This window comes from Coloeus monedula (genome assembly GCF_965178545.1).
Source record: "Coloeus monedula genome assembly, chromosome: 1".
NCBI lineage: Eukaryota > Metazoa > Chordata > Aves > Passeriformes > Corvidae > Coloeus > Coloeus monedula.
Genome location: NC_138781.1, coordinates 109,869,928 through 109,883,659, shown reverse-complemented (window position 1 = coordinate 109,883,659; position 13,732 = coordinate 109,869,928). Strand labels below are relative to the sequence as shown.

At 42.4% G+C, this 13,732-nt stretch overlaps 1 protein-coding gene across 1 annotated transcript in view; it reads left to right on the top strand.

Moving 5' to 3' along the window:
- Positions 1 to 540: 540 nt before the first annotated feature.
- The window catches only part of EMILIN2 (elastin microfibril interfacer 2), a gene marked incomplete at its 5' end in the record, with an annotated part of 31,667 nt that continues 18,475 nt past the window's right edge, over positions 541 to 13,732 (top strand). Inside the window, 2 exons of the mRNA XM_082278510.1 lie at positions 541 to 668; positions 765 to 887. Of these exons, the coding sequence (XP_082134636.1) occupies positions 541 to 668; positions 765 to 887 (251 nt within the window). The remainder of the gene's footprint in view (positions 669 to 764; positions 888 to 13,732) is intronic.

Below are 13,732 nucleotides of genomic sequence, written 5' to 3'. Positions count from 1 at the left end.
GAACCAGCCTCAGCCTCCCCCGCACACACCGGGAGCTCACCACGTCTGCACCGGCCCCAGTTGAAGAACGCAGTGCCCCCTGCCCAAGGAACCCGGGCCCCTGGGGGCAGGGGGCTCTTCCCCAGCGGCCCGGCCGCCTCCTCCCATCAGCTTTCCAGTGGGAAAAACTGGTTCGGGGGCTGTCGCCGGCCAGCTCGGGCAGGGGCCGGGGAGCGGGGGCTGCGCCGAAGGGACCCGCTGATGGCGGCCGGGCACCACATGGGGCCGGGGGTGCCTCACCGCCCCTGCCCGGTCGGGGGGCTGGAGCAGGGCGGGGGACCGGGGCCGGCCGGGCGGGCGGGTGGAGGGGAGCGGCGCCTTGGCCGGAGGGGGGTGCGGAGCCGCCGTGGAGGGCGGAAACGGGGTGGGGGGATTTGCGTCAGTGAGGGAGCTGGGAGCAGGCGAGGGCGGGCGGGACGGACGGAGGGACAGACGGACGGAGGTAGCCCTCGGAGAGGCACCGGCCCGCTACGCTCGCCCGCCGCCGCTGCCCATCGCCCCATGGAGCTGTGCCCGGGGCCCGCGCCGCCCTCGGGATGGGCGCTGTCGCTCCTGCTCGCCCTGGGCGCCGCCGGGCTCAGCCACGGCACCCCGCACCTGCCGTACTCCCGGCCGGGCTCCCGCAGCAAGTGAGTACCGCCCGCCCCGGGCGCGCTGCGGGCCCCGCCGGGCCGGGCGGGCTGCGGAGCCCGGGGTGCCTGACCGACACTGTCCTTCTCCCCCAGGAACTGGTGCGCCTACATAGTGAACAAGAACGTCAGCTGCTCGGTGCTGGACGGGACGGAGAGCTACGTCCAGGCCCAGTACAAGTGTGCCTGGAACCAGTTCCCCTGCGAGCCCACCCTGGTGTAAGTAGCGCCGGGGGCGATCTCGGCAGGGACAGCGCTTGGCCACCCGCTGCCGGCCGGGAAGCGCTCAGTGATTCCCGGCACCCCGAAAAGCGCAGGGCCGGGGCAGGGGGGCGCGGACCGCCCTCGGTCCCCAGCGCGCCCCAAACAAAGCGCTCGCTTGGTGCGGACATCAGGCTGCTGGAGCTAATTAGAGCCAGATTGAGTTGCTGGTCCGTGCAGCCGGGAGGGAGCTGCGCTGGCACACCTCGTCGGCATGGAGAGGCGTGCAGGCGGGCGGAAAGCACGCGGGCTGCTTTCCATGGGCGGCGGGAGCGCCGGCATCAGGACCGCACCTATGCGCTGCTGGGAGCGCACCTGGGCCGGAGCTGCCAGCCTACAGCCGCGCTCAAAACCGGTTTCATGGCTGCTCTGTGTTGCTGGATCGGCGCGTAAAGGGAGAACCAGGAACGGGAGCCAACCCCTTTACAGTCTGTGTATCCCCTGTCTGTTATCCAGCAAGGGGAGCAGCCAGTGCAGAGATTTTTACGGGGGGTAATGCAAAGTTGCTTATTTGATTTTAATCTTCGTGCGTGTGACCACGTGGTGATGTGTGGAGTGGCCTCCTAGGGCAAGGTGTGCTGCAGCAGGTACAGCAGGCATCAGGGGACAGATGGATCTCGCTCACCTGCTGGTAATTGCAGGCAAATCTCCTTTCCTCCCTTTTCCACTTGAAAAACAGTAATATTTACACATTTCTCTTTGAAAGCTCTATGCGATACACACTCTGTGAAACCACTTCAGCATCGCCAGAAAGTCACTGAAAAGACACCCACAGATTTTCATAGGCTCAGACTTGGGCTGAGGTGATGATGAAGATTGTTTTACAATAAAACTACAGTAACTAGTTTTTATTTTGACATGAAACAGTGAGGATGAGACAGATACTGCTAGATCCTGGGTATTACTGAAACAGAACTTCAGACACTGATGGCGTTGCCACCCTGGGGCCCATGACAATAGGTGTTCAATGTTTGGCATTCAAATGTGCTGCTTTCTGTTTGTTTGGGTTGTTATTTTTGTTAAAAACCCATCTTTTCTCTCTATAAATACTAGAATTTGAGGGGAAAAACCAAAGCAGACGGCTGAGTAACACTGTCTTATGTAACTTCCCTTGTTTCTCTTTGGAGTCTTGAACTGGTGATTTTGGACTTCTGACTGAGTTTATGGATGTGTAATGGGGTGTGCCCTCTGTCCTGAGAAGTCTCTGTAATGGAGCTACAGAGGCAAGAGGAGGGGTTGAAGCTGAGCTCTTTAAACACATAAATCACCAAGTATTAAGATAAAGAATTTCAGAGGCAGTAAATTAGGACTTTCGTGGGCTATCTGCTAGTAGATAGTGAAGAAAGTGCAAAGGCATTGCTTCTAGCTCAGAAAATTCTTGCACTGAGAGTGTGAGATTGTTGTCAGGAGTAAGAAGGGGAAGCCCAGCTTGAGCAGGGGCCTGGACTGCACGACCTCCAGCAGTCCCATCCCTTCCAGATTTCTCTGTGGTTCTCTGAAATGGCATTGTCTGTCCTTGTGCTTCTAAACATCTGGAGTTGGCTGCTGTCAGAGAGAGAATGTGGGACTGAACAGACATTTGGTCTCACCAGCCGTGTCCAGTCTCATGGGTTTTTTTTGTTCTTTTGAGAATGGAATTAGATACTTATCATAAGACTTTGTTTCCTCTGTTTGACTTTCTTTGGTGAACATCACTGTTTTCTTCATAACCATAATGGCAACTGCAAAACAATTCCTTGTTCTTAACATAAAATATTCCTTATTCTTACCATAAAATATTTTTGTCTTGTCACAGCACCAGCTGATTAACACTGAGAGAAGGTGGAATATCAAAATCTTGAAATTGTATTGTGTTCAAAACTGTTTATAGGTTGTCATTTTATTTTTGTGTCTGTTGCATATATACTGTCTCTTAGTGGCAGAGTAAGAAAGGTGCTAATCCAAAAAGGTCTGAATTGCATGCTTCAAATCCTGCAAACCCCTAACTTATTTCCTGTGAAAAATATTGTTTAATTCAAGAGTAGCGGTCTGAATAACAAAATGTGTTTTTATAGGTTTACTAGCCAATGTTCACGAAAATAGGATAGGAAAGAGCTATAAAACAACAAAGAAATGACTGAGGACTTTGTGGAAATTATTCTCTTTTTTTTCTCCTTTATACACTTGAACAGAGAACTTAAAATGAGCTAAATAGCAGATATTCATGGGAATAAAGTACAGTCCCTGTGTAGTCTCCTCTTGATACCCATGGTTTATCTAAGAGCTCATTCAGCTGCAGACAGTGGGGACAGTGAGATCCAAATCAAACAAAGAGTTCCTTAACTGTATCATGGATGTGTGTGTTTTATTAGTACTTAAGTACTATTAGGTCTATTTTTAAATCAGTCAGTGGATTTACTGTTGGTTTATATTAGTTTAAGACTAGATTTAAAGAGCCCTTCTAGTGTTTAGGTACAGTCTAGGTTATGCCTAACAATTACTTAGGTTGCAGTGTATAGGGGAGCATTTCACTGCCTTAAACTTGCAGTGTACTCCTGAATTCCTTATGCTCTTTACAGACAAGAGCGTGCGTGCTGCATATATGGATTATAGTCAGCACTGATTTGCCTTCGAAATACAAAGCTCTGGTGATTAAGCCTAAAATTATATGCATGCATGAACCCTTTTTATCTACCCTTTAGGCCTATTAAAATATAATTTGTCTGAAGACAAAAGCCCCAAAGACCCTTGCTGGAATGACTACACTTCTAGGATTGTTAACTGTAAATTCACTTTGGCTGCATGGTGTTTTTCCTGAAAGCTTAAGCTGAAATTCAGGAAATTATTACACTTCATTGTTTAACTGTTTTATAGGTACTTGGGCTCGATAGTGCATTTCCTTGCTGAAAAGTCGGTGAATGCTTTGGCTGATTAAGGTGTCAGGGATGAATGTGAGTTGAAGTGGGGCTGCTTGAGAGATAGGAAGAGAGAGAGTAGAAAGAAAGAGCAGAAATGCCCTTTGAAGTATGTTCCCTTTGAAGTGTTGGGGGCTCCTGATTTATTTTTCTTAAAACTGTGACTAGCAAAGGAAGGAGGAACTTTGTTATTAGTGGGTCATTGGGCTGAAAGGTACAAAAATATTAGTGTTTATACTCACTAAAAAGAACTTGGCTGTTTTGAAATTTAATATTGCTTCATAAATAACCGACCCCTCACTGCTTTTGTCGTGGATTTCCATTCGTAGCTTTCTTATGAATGGTTTGGTTACTTACTTAGCAATAATAGCAATTTGTAACTAGTAGCATTATCTATTTCTAAAAGAAAAAACATGTTGCCTGTCTGGTTAGATCCTACGCACTCTTTAGGGTTGTGTCTTGTTTGGGACATCCTCTGGTCACTGTAGCCGGTTCAGGGCAGGATGTTGTCATAGCAGTTGTTTGTGCAGAGCATGTGAGTACACCTGGCTGTACCAGAGGTGCACCAATTTATGGCCCAGCACTTTTGGGAAAAGCTGCTTTCACTAGTAAGGTTTTGATTTTAAAGTCTGAAGTGAACTGAAGTGGCTGGGGCAGAGGGATATTTTCTGGGTTTCTGCCTTTGCTAGAGAACTGCAAGCAGGACTTCTCCCTACAAGGTAGTAAATCAAATAGAAAAACATTCAGATTGGTAAGGACCTCGGGAGGTCATGCAGTCTCCTCAAAGCCCCCAGCTAACAGCAGAACCAGCTTCAAATTTAGATAAGGTTGCTCAGGGACTTGAAGAAAGGAGTTTTTATCAGATCTCCTAATTCATGTACCAGCCCCCATTAATTATGCTCATGTGAGTAAAGATATCTGTGTGCTCAAGTCAGGTCATCTTTCTTTAGCTTGTGAGGAGTGAATTTCATGATTTAGTGTAAGTTTCTCATCTTAACACTAATGATACATTAAGCCCATTATTTCATTTATAAAATGACCAAGAAAATGATGAATGAATCAATAGCTAAATTATCAAGCCTCTCCAAATTTCTAATTGAGCAATATTTTCCAACTTCTTGTCATTTTATACTTTCAGATGATCATAAATAAGCCCACTGCCAAACTAATCACAACTTTATTCATGGCCCAGAAGAAGATTCAAAGCACAAGATTGAAATAACTTTAGAGAATGTTGCTACAAGTTTTCTGCATTCATAAATATCAGAACAGATTACTGCTTATGAGTAAAACACTGCTTTTAGTAAGCAGCATTCAGCATTTCTTAACAATATATTATTGGCTAAAAGTGGAAATTTTATAACTGAAAACCCTCATAGGAGACCTCCAGTTCAAGCTGAATGTTTTCATCCATCTGGCAACCCCAGAACGACCTGGGTGGAGCACATCAGCCCCAGTCTAGGAATATATAGGAAATCCCCATGTAATTTTCAACCTTCTAACAGTCCCAAAGTAGTTTTCTCTGAGACTGTTCTGTTGCTAGAAATTAAGCATGCAGATCAGTGTCAGAGTTCTCAGCACCAGGCAGGATCAAACCTCAGATGCACAAGTCTGCACGGACTGAGCCTGTTTGCTGCTGGCCTCCAGCAATACATATCTCATAAGAAAAACTTCTCAGGATGCACAAAGACTTGAAGGGAAAGCAAGAACTGTTTAATGTTTCCCCTCCAAGTATCTATAAAGGTCTTCAGGACTTTCTTTCCAACTTTGTGTATTTTGTATGAAGCAGAATCTCTTTGTACAGGCTCCAGCTAGCTGACTACATAGGGAGGTTAGCCTAGGGGCTTGTGCATTGAAAACTGTAAGGAAACTCGAAAAACTTCAGTCTCCTGGAGTGCTTGTTTGAAAATCTTTGAGGTCCTGCTGGGTGTGGTAAGTTTTCCTGGCTGCCTCCCTAAGCCTGAAATTGTGCATCTCTGTCTCCACACACTGAACGCAGCAGAGTCTTTTTTTCTCCGTGAACTGGACAGGGAATTTTCATTCCATGCATCATTTGAGTTTGTTGCAATAATGTTAAAAAAAAAAAAAACCCATGCTACTCCTCACTTCACATTAATGTAAATACTTAGAGTTTCATGCTCTTCTGATTTGAGAAATGTGTGACCTGGAGGTCTGGGGCCTCTTCTGTTAAGCACCAAACTGTTGCCAAAGAAATAAGTTTTTATTTTCAGGGAGCTGCTGACCAATCAAGGTGTATTTCATCATAAATACCCAAATAACCAAGGAACATTCTGTACCATTAGACCATTAGTGGGCAGTGCCAGTTTTACACATTGGGGATATTTTGACTCCCATCTGACTTCAGTTTTGCGTTCACATCTCATCTTTCCTTTGCCTTCTGGTTCACTTTTAACTTGGTGTCTTGGAAAGTAACTGCTCTCAAAACAATGCTCCATTTTATTCTTGAAGTTGGGGTCCCACTTAATCCCACAGGTTAGCTCTTGCCTTCATGAAAGTATTGCTTGTTTGTTTCATCTGGGTATATTTTCAAATAATCTCCAGCAATAGCTCTTTCTAGAGCATTCTAGAATTTTATGGGCAGAGAAGCAGAAGAGAGACTGAGCAGGAGCTCAGTTTGTCAGGCAGCTTTATCAGTAGCAGTGCTCTGCATCCTCACTTCATCTTTCCACTCGTGTAAAGTGAGAAACTTGATCCCTACTGCTGGGAGAGGCAGGTGATGATGTTGTTAACATATAACCTGTTGCAAAGTTGTTCCTGTTCCATCAGTGTTAAGAGTACATCACTTTGCAGCTCTACAAAACTTTCCTGAAATCCTTTTGAAAGGGCTGTATTTTCAGGGTTCTCCTATCCCATTCTATTTAGGTGGGATTTTAATAGCTTCTTGTTGGTCTGTTACCATGTGTTTGACTGGCATTTCAACATTGTAAATCCCAAGACTGAAGTTCTGCTCTGAGCTTTGCCACAGGCTGCCTGTGGCTCTGAGTTACTTAAATGCATCCTATGTCTTGGTTTTGCTGTTCATAAGAAGAGGATGCCTACCTAGTGGTAATTTATGAACATTAAGCATAATAACATCTTAAAGTTCTGGGCATTTCCTGCTGGACTTTAATGGTCAGCTTTTTGAAAATAAGACCCTTGGCAGCCAAGAGAGAGTTAGACAGGTAGGTAGGTATTTGTGTATGTGTGTGTGAAGTTGTATATACAACAAGAAGAAATACCTAATATGTGACATGAGCTGACATTTCAGAATGTGCTTAGTTCTTTCTTCCCATAAAGAAACGTTTCTCCCCCAAGAGAGAAAATTGTAGTTTGAATCTCATCTTTTTTTGATAGAAGAATTCCAGCTGAGTGGCATAAAATCCACTGTAAAAGTAATAAACAATGGCACTTCTGGAGACTTTGAAATGAAACCATGTGGTTTTGCCTGAGAATAGTTGAATGTTTTTGTCTTCTACCAGTTCCTGTAATCTTCTGTCCTTCTTACTGAGCAAAACACGAACTTTGCAGTAAAATTCAGCCAGATTCTCTCAAATGCATTGAAATAGTGTTCAGTATTGAAGACAACTAAGTGCCAGCGACCAGGCTGTAGTGAGCTAATTGGGGCACCATGATTCTTGGCTTCTTCCCTGGCACCAGTAGATGAGATGACTGTTTTATTTAGGGATAGACAAAAACAACTTTTTCCTTCCTTGTATGAAGGAGTAATACAATCACCTGTGCCAGGTCTCTGCCCACTTAGCAATTTCTTCCAGATGAAAGGCCATCCTCTACCATCATGCTTTCCAGGTAGCGTGAAGACACCAAGTAAAAATAATTGATGGAAGAAAGTACTGAGTCTCTCAATGCTCATTCCTATTCTATGAAACATTCAGTGTAATTACAGTGCTTTTGTAGTCAGATACTAAAGCACTCTTTGCAGTGACCTGGATGGGTGATTTCTTGGGTGTGCACACAGCAGGCAGTTGTGTTCCTGTGAATGCAGAGTGTTTTGACTCATTCCCTTTCTTTCCTTCGGTTTATGTCCCTGTTAATGCTCTCAGCCAGCAGCAGTTTTTTGTTCAGGATTTAGCTCAGAACAGATCTGGTACAAATGTTGGCCATGCTATACATGAGGGCTAACTTTATTAAGAACTCCCTTGTGTGCCTGTGCGAGCCTGGAGAAGCTGAGTCTCCTTGGTCATATGCCCTAGTGATGCTTGTCATAACTTTATATTTTCCACAGGAGTGCCTCAAAACTTTGTTTCTCCCAGCACAAAAAAATTTGAAACACTCTCTTCCTGCTTTCACTGAGCACTTAGACTTCTGTAGGTTCATCTGTTCCTGTCAAAACATCTTTTCACTGCTTGCTATAAATGCCTTAGGACAAATTCTTAGTAAAGACACATTTTTCTCAAATTAAGCTCATCTGTGGGCTGGAACACAAGCTAGCTGCCAGTGCTGCTGTGTAGTAGCAAGGTAATAAAAGAATGAAAAACAAAGGTGGGATTTGATTCACCCTGACCTAAATTGTCTGCCCTGTATGCAGAGGGATGAAACTGAGCGTGGGAGCTTAGACGTGCAGTGATGGTGACTCAAATGCAAGTCAGTGGTGTCCAGCACACTCTGTAGGTAACAGGATGTAAATAATGACTTTAGGGTGAGATGCAGCCCTGTTTTGACTCTGCTGGCTGTGTTGACTATTTCTGTTTGCCTTCATGGAAATACAGACCCTTAAAGCCTGTCCTTACCTACACAGGAGGCACCTGAAATCCCTGTGTGCTGAAACTCACTGTTACTGACAACTGCTAAAATCTCCGAAGATTTCAGTGGAACTAGGATTTCTACCACCATTTGCAGGGCTTACAATTAAGCCTGCACTCTTGAGAAGCAGAAAACTTAGGATCAACTGGTTCTAGTTCAGTGTTTGTGTAGTATAAACAGCCAATAAGGTGTATTTTCAGCCTACAAAATAAAAAAATGCTTGGTCAAAATATGATTGCATTTAATTACATCTTCTAGGTAGTGTTTTTGAGTGGTGTCTATGTGCCACTTAAGTGCTCCCATCGCAATATGTTGGAGATTTAGATGACTGGGACTATATAACTGTAGTATAACTGTATAAATATAACTACCAGACTATGCAATTTACGAAGAATGTGTCTACATGCAATAAAAATGTTAGAGTGTAGATTTTGTATCTTCTATTTTGTAAAGACAGAAATTTGCAGGCTGCTGAAATCATGGGACTCGTTCCAATCACTACAGAATTTTGGACCAACCTTGAGGCTTTGTGCTCAGAGTAAACATTTTTTATGCTGCTTATGTAGAAACATGCTGATTCTGTGGTCCCTTCCTCACAGTGAGGATGTGGTGGCACTTATCTCATTGTATTTCCCAGAAGGTTGAATGCTAATATCTAGTTACAGAGCTGAGCCATATGTTTTCCCACCAATTTCACCCAAGTGTTTCTGATTTGTTTTATCACTATTAGGTGACATTCCAAATATCAGCATTAACTGTTTCCTTCTGTGGCTTAGCACCATGAGAATATTATAGCTCATTCCCTAGTCAAAATGTCTAACATTTACAGCAAACATGTATTTTTAATTAAGCATTTTCCTGTGGAAGTACTTCTCTCTCAAAGAGGAGGAATATTTGAATGCTATTGTCACCCTGTACAACTTCATTTCAGCTGTGAAACACTTAAGATATTAAAAGTGGAGGTTTCTGTTAGTGGTCTGGGTGTGTTTTCTCATTTGATCAGCATGTTGAGTTCATGATGAAGGTAGTAGGCGTGGGTAGTTACAAGCCTGTTGTGGAAAAACTCCTGCAAAACAGCTGTTCTTATGTTCTCTGTTGCAATGAAAGATTAGAGATAGTTGATATTAACCTTTATTCATGCTTTATAAAAGAATGATTTCAGTATTTAGCTCAGTTCATCAAGAGATTACGACCACCATCTTGGACTTGAAGTCCACAGGAGAATGGAGTGACTCGGCACAGTAATTGCTGGTGTGTTATATGTAATTTCTAACCACATAAGAAATGACTATTTTTTAAAATAGTTTTGAAGTATACTTGTAAAAATAATTACGTTTGTTAACACTTATTTGAATAGCAGAAATCCAAGTCAAACAGACGAAGATTTGATGTTTTACTGGTTTTAGTTGCATTGCAGCATATATAGGTGTAAAAGCGGAGCCTCAATTTTTAAGAGACTTAGGAAACTTTTGTGGACCCTTTTGACAAAATTGCTTCACTAGATAAATCTGTAAAGATTCACACCTGGCAGATAAACAGTGTGAAACTTGATGTTATATTCCAACCATGTATCTTTATCCAGCTTCATAGAGAAGCAACATTTTGCTCTGAGTACCCTGAGTGCATTTTATGTGTTTTGTGTGCTTGTGATTGTATATTATATGTTTGCTGTGACTATGAGTGAGTAGTTGGATTCAGAATACTGCAGATTTAAATAAAGACATGTCTAATTTGTACATTTTGATAGTTCCCGGTCCTATGTCTTTCACATACATAGAATCACAAATTATTCTCAGGATGCAGTCCCCAGAAGAAAATTATGGTTTGTTTTGTTAGAACTGTAAGCAACAACAGAATTGTGTTCAGTGCTGTTAGACTGCTATATCCTAGCAAAATCATGGAAGTCTACAGCTCCTCCTCTGAAATTCACTGAGTGAGCAAAGTTCTGACTTTAAAAAGCATCTTGTATGATTGAGAATCTCCCTGGGGCTGGATGCATGCTGGTGACTGTCATTTGCCAGTGCACCGTGACACCTTTTCTTGCATGGGCAGCTTGCACAGCAGCTGTGCATGAAGAATGTCATTGGTAGAGAAGCTGTAGCAGTGAAGTTGTGATTTTAAAGAAATTTTTATGTGACTGGATTCAAATTAGAGAAGTGCTAGTGTAAGTTCCTGTTTCCCAGCCTTACATGACTGGCCCTCCTGGAGGAAATGGGAGTAGCTCCGTGATTCATTCAGCTGGACTGGCAGTATAGAGAAGTAGTTCTTGGTAAGTAAATCCCAACTGAATTTTTGAGCTTTCCATGAGTATTAACTGTCTTGTTACCACAGTTCAAAGTCTGAAATATGAAAGCTGTTCTAGATCCAGATTTTGAAATGTTCTGATTCTAGCTTATTTTGGCTCTAGGAAAATAGTGATTTAGGATTCAGGTTAATCTGTATTTGATGTACCATATCCGAAAACAAAACAGATCCAATTTGTGTATTTGCTTGAGTTCTCAAACTTGCAAGAATTTGTAAGAAGTGGACTGCATTTCAAATAGTTTTTAAAATTAAATAGTATTTAGACATTTTATGCCTATTAGGATCAGGAAACAATAAAACAAAAAAGAGTAAGAACGTCAAGAATGCCTGTTTTTTAATTTTAAGATGGAGTTTGGAAAAGTTTTAAATTTTTGACGCTGAAAAAATATTAAGCTTGATTTCTTTTTATTTGTTTATATTCTTCTTTTGCATTTGGTTGTGTCTTATGATTTGTCTGACTGTTGAAGTCATCTCAAAGTGTCTATGTTGATGAATATGACTACAGACAAGGTGTTCAAAGAGAAAATTGTCAGAAATGTGATGGAAAATCCTTGTTCTGTAGTTTGAGTGAAGAAGCACACAATTTGCATATAAATAGTTCTTATTCATTTTATGAAATTAATTTCAGCTATATTCTTAAAGCTTTGTTAGGGAAAAAGAGAGATGTGGCATTTGAAAATAACCAAAATACTGTAATTTTCAGGAAGGGCTTTGGCCCTGACAATAAAGAGGAACACACACGAAGTTAGAAGCAGTTAAGTGTTTTATGGAAATCATACAGAAATATGTACAACCATTTCCGGCATGTGAAAACTGATCTGGAAGTTCCAAGTTTGCACTTCAGTAATGTGGTGGTTGTGAGAGAGGTTGTAATGACTCTCAAAACCACTTCAAAACACTAAAGCATCTAGCTAATCCTGTGCTCCTGATTCTGGCAGCTAGCTGGAAGGAAAGGATTCAAACCCAAATTATCTACACAAGATGTAGTTTAATGCTTTAGATAAGGGAGAAGGAAAAGGAAGTTCCTGGGTGGCCGGGATATTGTTCTTCCCAGTGGTGCCCTCTACGTTGCACTCCTCTATTTAATTTTTAAAGCACTTGACCTTGGGGATTTCTGTACTTTGTAAACAGGATTCAGCAGATGTTTAAGTGAAAATTGTAGAAGAAATGATGAGCTGGAGTGCAGTCTACAGCTGTTTCATATATGGTGTTCAGAAGGTATAAAAGGGTTGGAAACCCTCTCTGAGTTTACGTGCTCCAAGTCAGAGTATGAAAAGCTGACAGCCACAGCAAACCACTGCAGTTATGAGCAGCTCATAGACAGAGATACAGCACAGCCTGCCCCTGCTCTCCTATGCAGATTCACAGAAGAAGGGAGAGGCCTCCAGGGAGGCTTTTTAGTATAAACTACTCTTGGCCTAGAAATAGTTGCAAAAAAATATGATTGTCTCTAGTGAAAGCAGCTTTTTCCCCTTAAATGAGGAGTCATAGACAAAGTAATAATGTGAAACAACACTGAGTATTTCCCGAGTGCAGAAATTAGACTATATTGTGGCAGAATTGGGAAAGATACAGTTGGAAAAGAAACCAATTCCTAATTAGCAGTTAGTATTTTAAGCACACCACTGCAAGTTTGTTACCAAAAAGGGACAGCAAATGGCTGTCAGATGGGAGGACATTATATTAAAGTTATGTATCTGAAATATGCTGAATAAAAAAATGTTAGAATTATTTCAGCAACTATTTGCATGTGTGGCAGGAGAAGCCTTGAAGGGTAACAGTAAGTTAAGTCCCTCTCTGTGACTTTCAGCAGGAAATGTTTCACAGTCTGTGTAAGATTTACTTCTTTCCGTTTGGTAGCTGATTACTGATTTTTTTTTTTTTTGACCAGTAAGGAATTTTGCATATTAATACAAGGCCACGTTCAATGAAATACGTGATTTTTGTGGGATAGCATGGCTGCTTCTGGTGCTGTTCTGTACTGTATTCTCTCTGTCCCAGGATAGAGCCCCTGTGAGCCCAGCCAGGCTGTGGCTGAAATCTACTGCAGAGCTCCTGTAGATTCCTTTGCTACTGTTCTGCATTTATTCTGCTGGTGTTACTGTTTAGGGGCACCTCAGCTGTGAAGTGAGCCTGTCATTCATTAATGGATGCAAACTGTTCTAATCTGAAATAATATTAAGGAAAAAAGATCTGAAAAAGCCATAGGGAAATTAGTAACGTGATGCTAGTTTTACTCAGAGAAAAGAATTCACTTGAGAAATTGGGATGACTTTTTTTGTTTGTATGTGTTCCAAGAATACCATTTTCTAGAGCTCAGGTGGCAAATCCCTGTTTTACTCATTTTCCTCATCTCTCAACCCAAAATAAGCTGTACCTTAAATTGATGTAGTTTTTATCCAATAGCACAGGGGATGTGTTTGAAGGGACATTATGGAAGAAGTCTTTGGTTAAAGAAAGTTGCACAACCAGAATCAGTTTGTCATTTATTAACTTCTAAGTTATTAATCAGGGAAGCTCAAGGTTGTATGTACATAATGTGTGCATAGGTTTGTCTGCCAAAACCTCTTCAACTTAACTGATGAAGTAGGAAAGAGTTGATTTCTTTGTTGGTTGTAGTGTTTCATCTGACTTCTCCTTTCATGTCCTTGTCTGAACTCACACTTTCATCTTTTTGTCCTTCACTGGAATATCCCTCCCAGCTTTGACTGCTCTGTTCATATGGGTTCTGAGGAATGGTTTAAGTGGAGACTGTGGAAAGACAAGTGGGACAAAGCAGGCAGAAGCATTTTTGTGATGTTCAGAAGAGCCCTGGGGGGAGGGTTGCAGTGAGAAGTTAGAGGA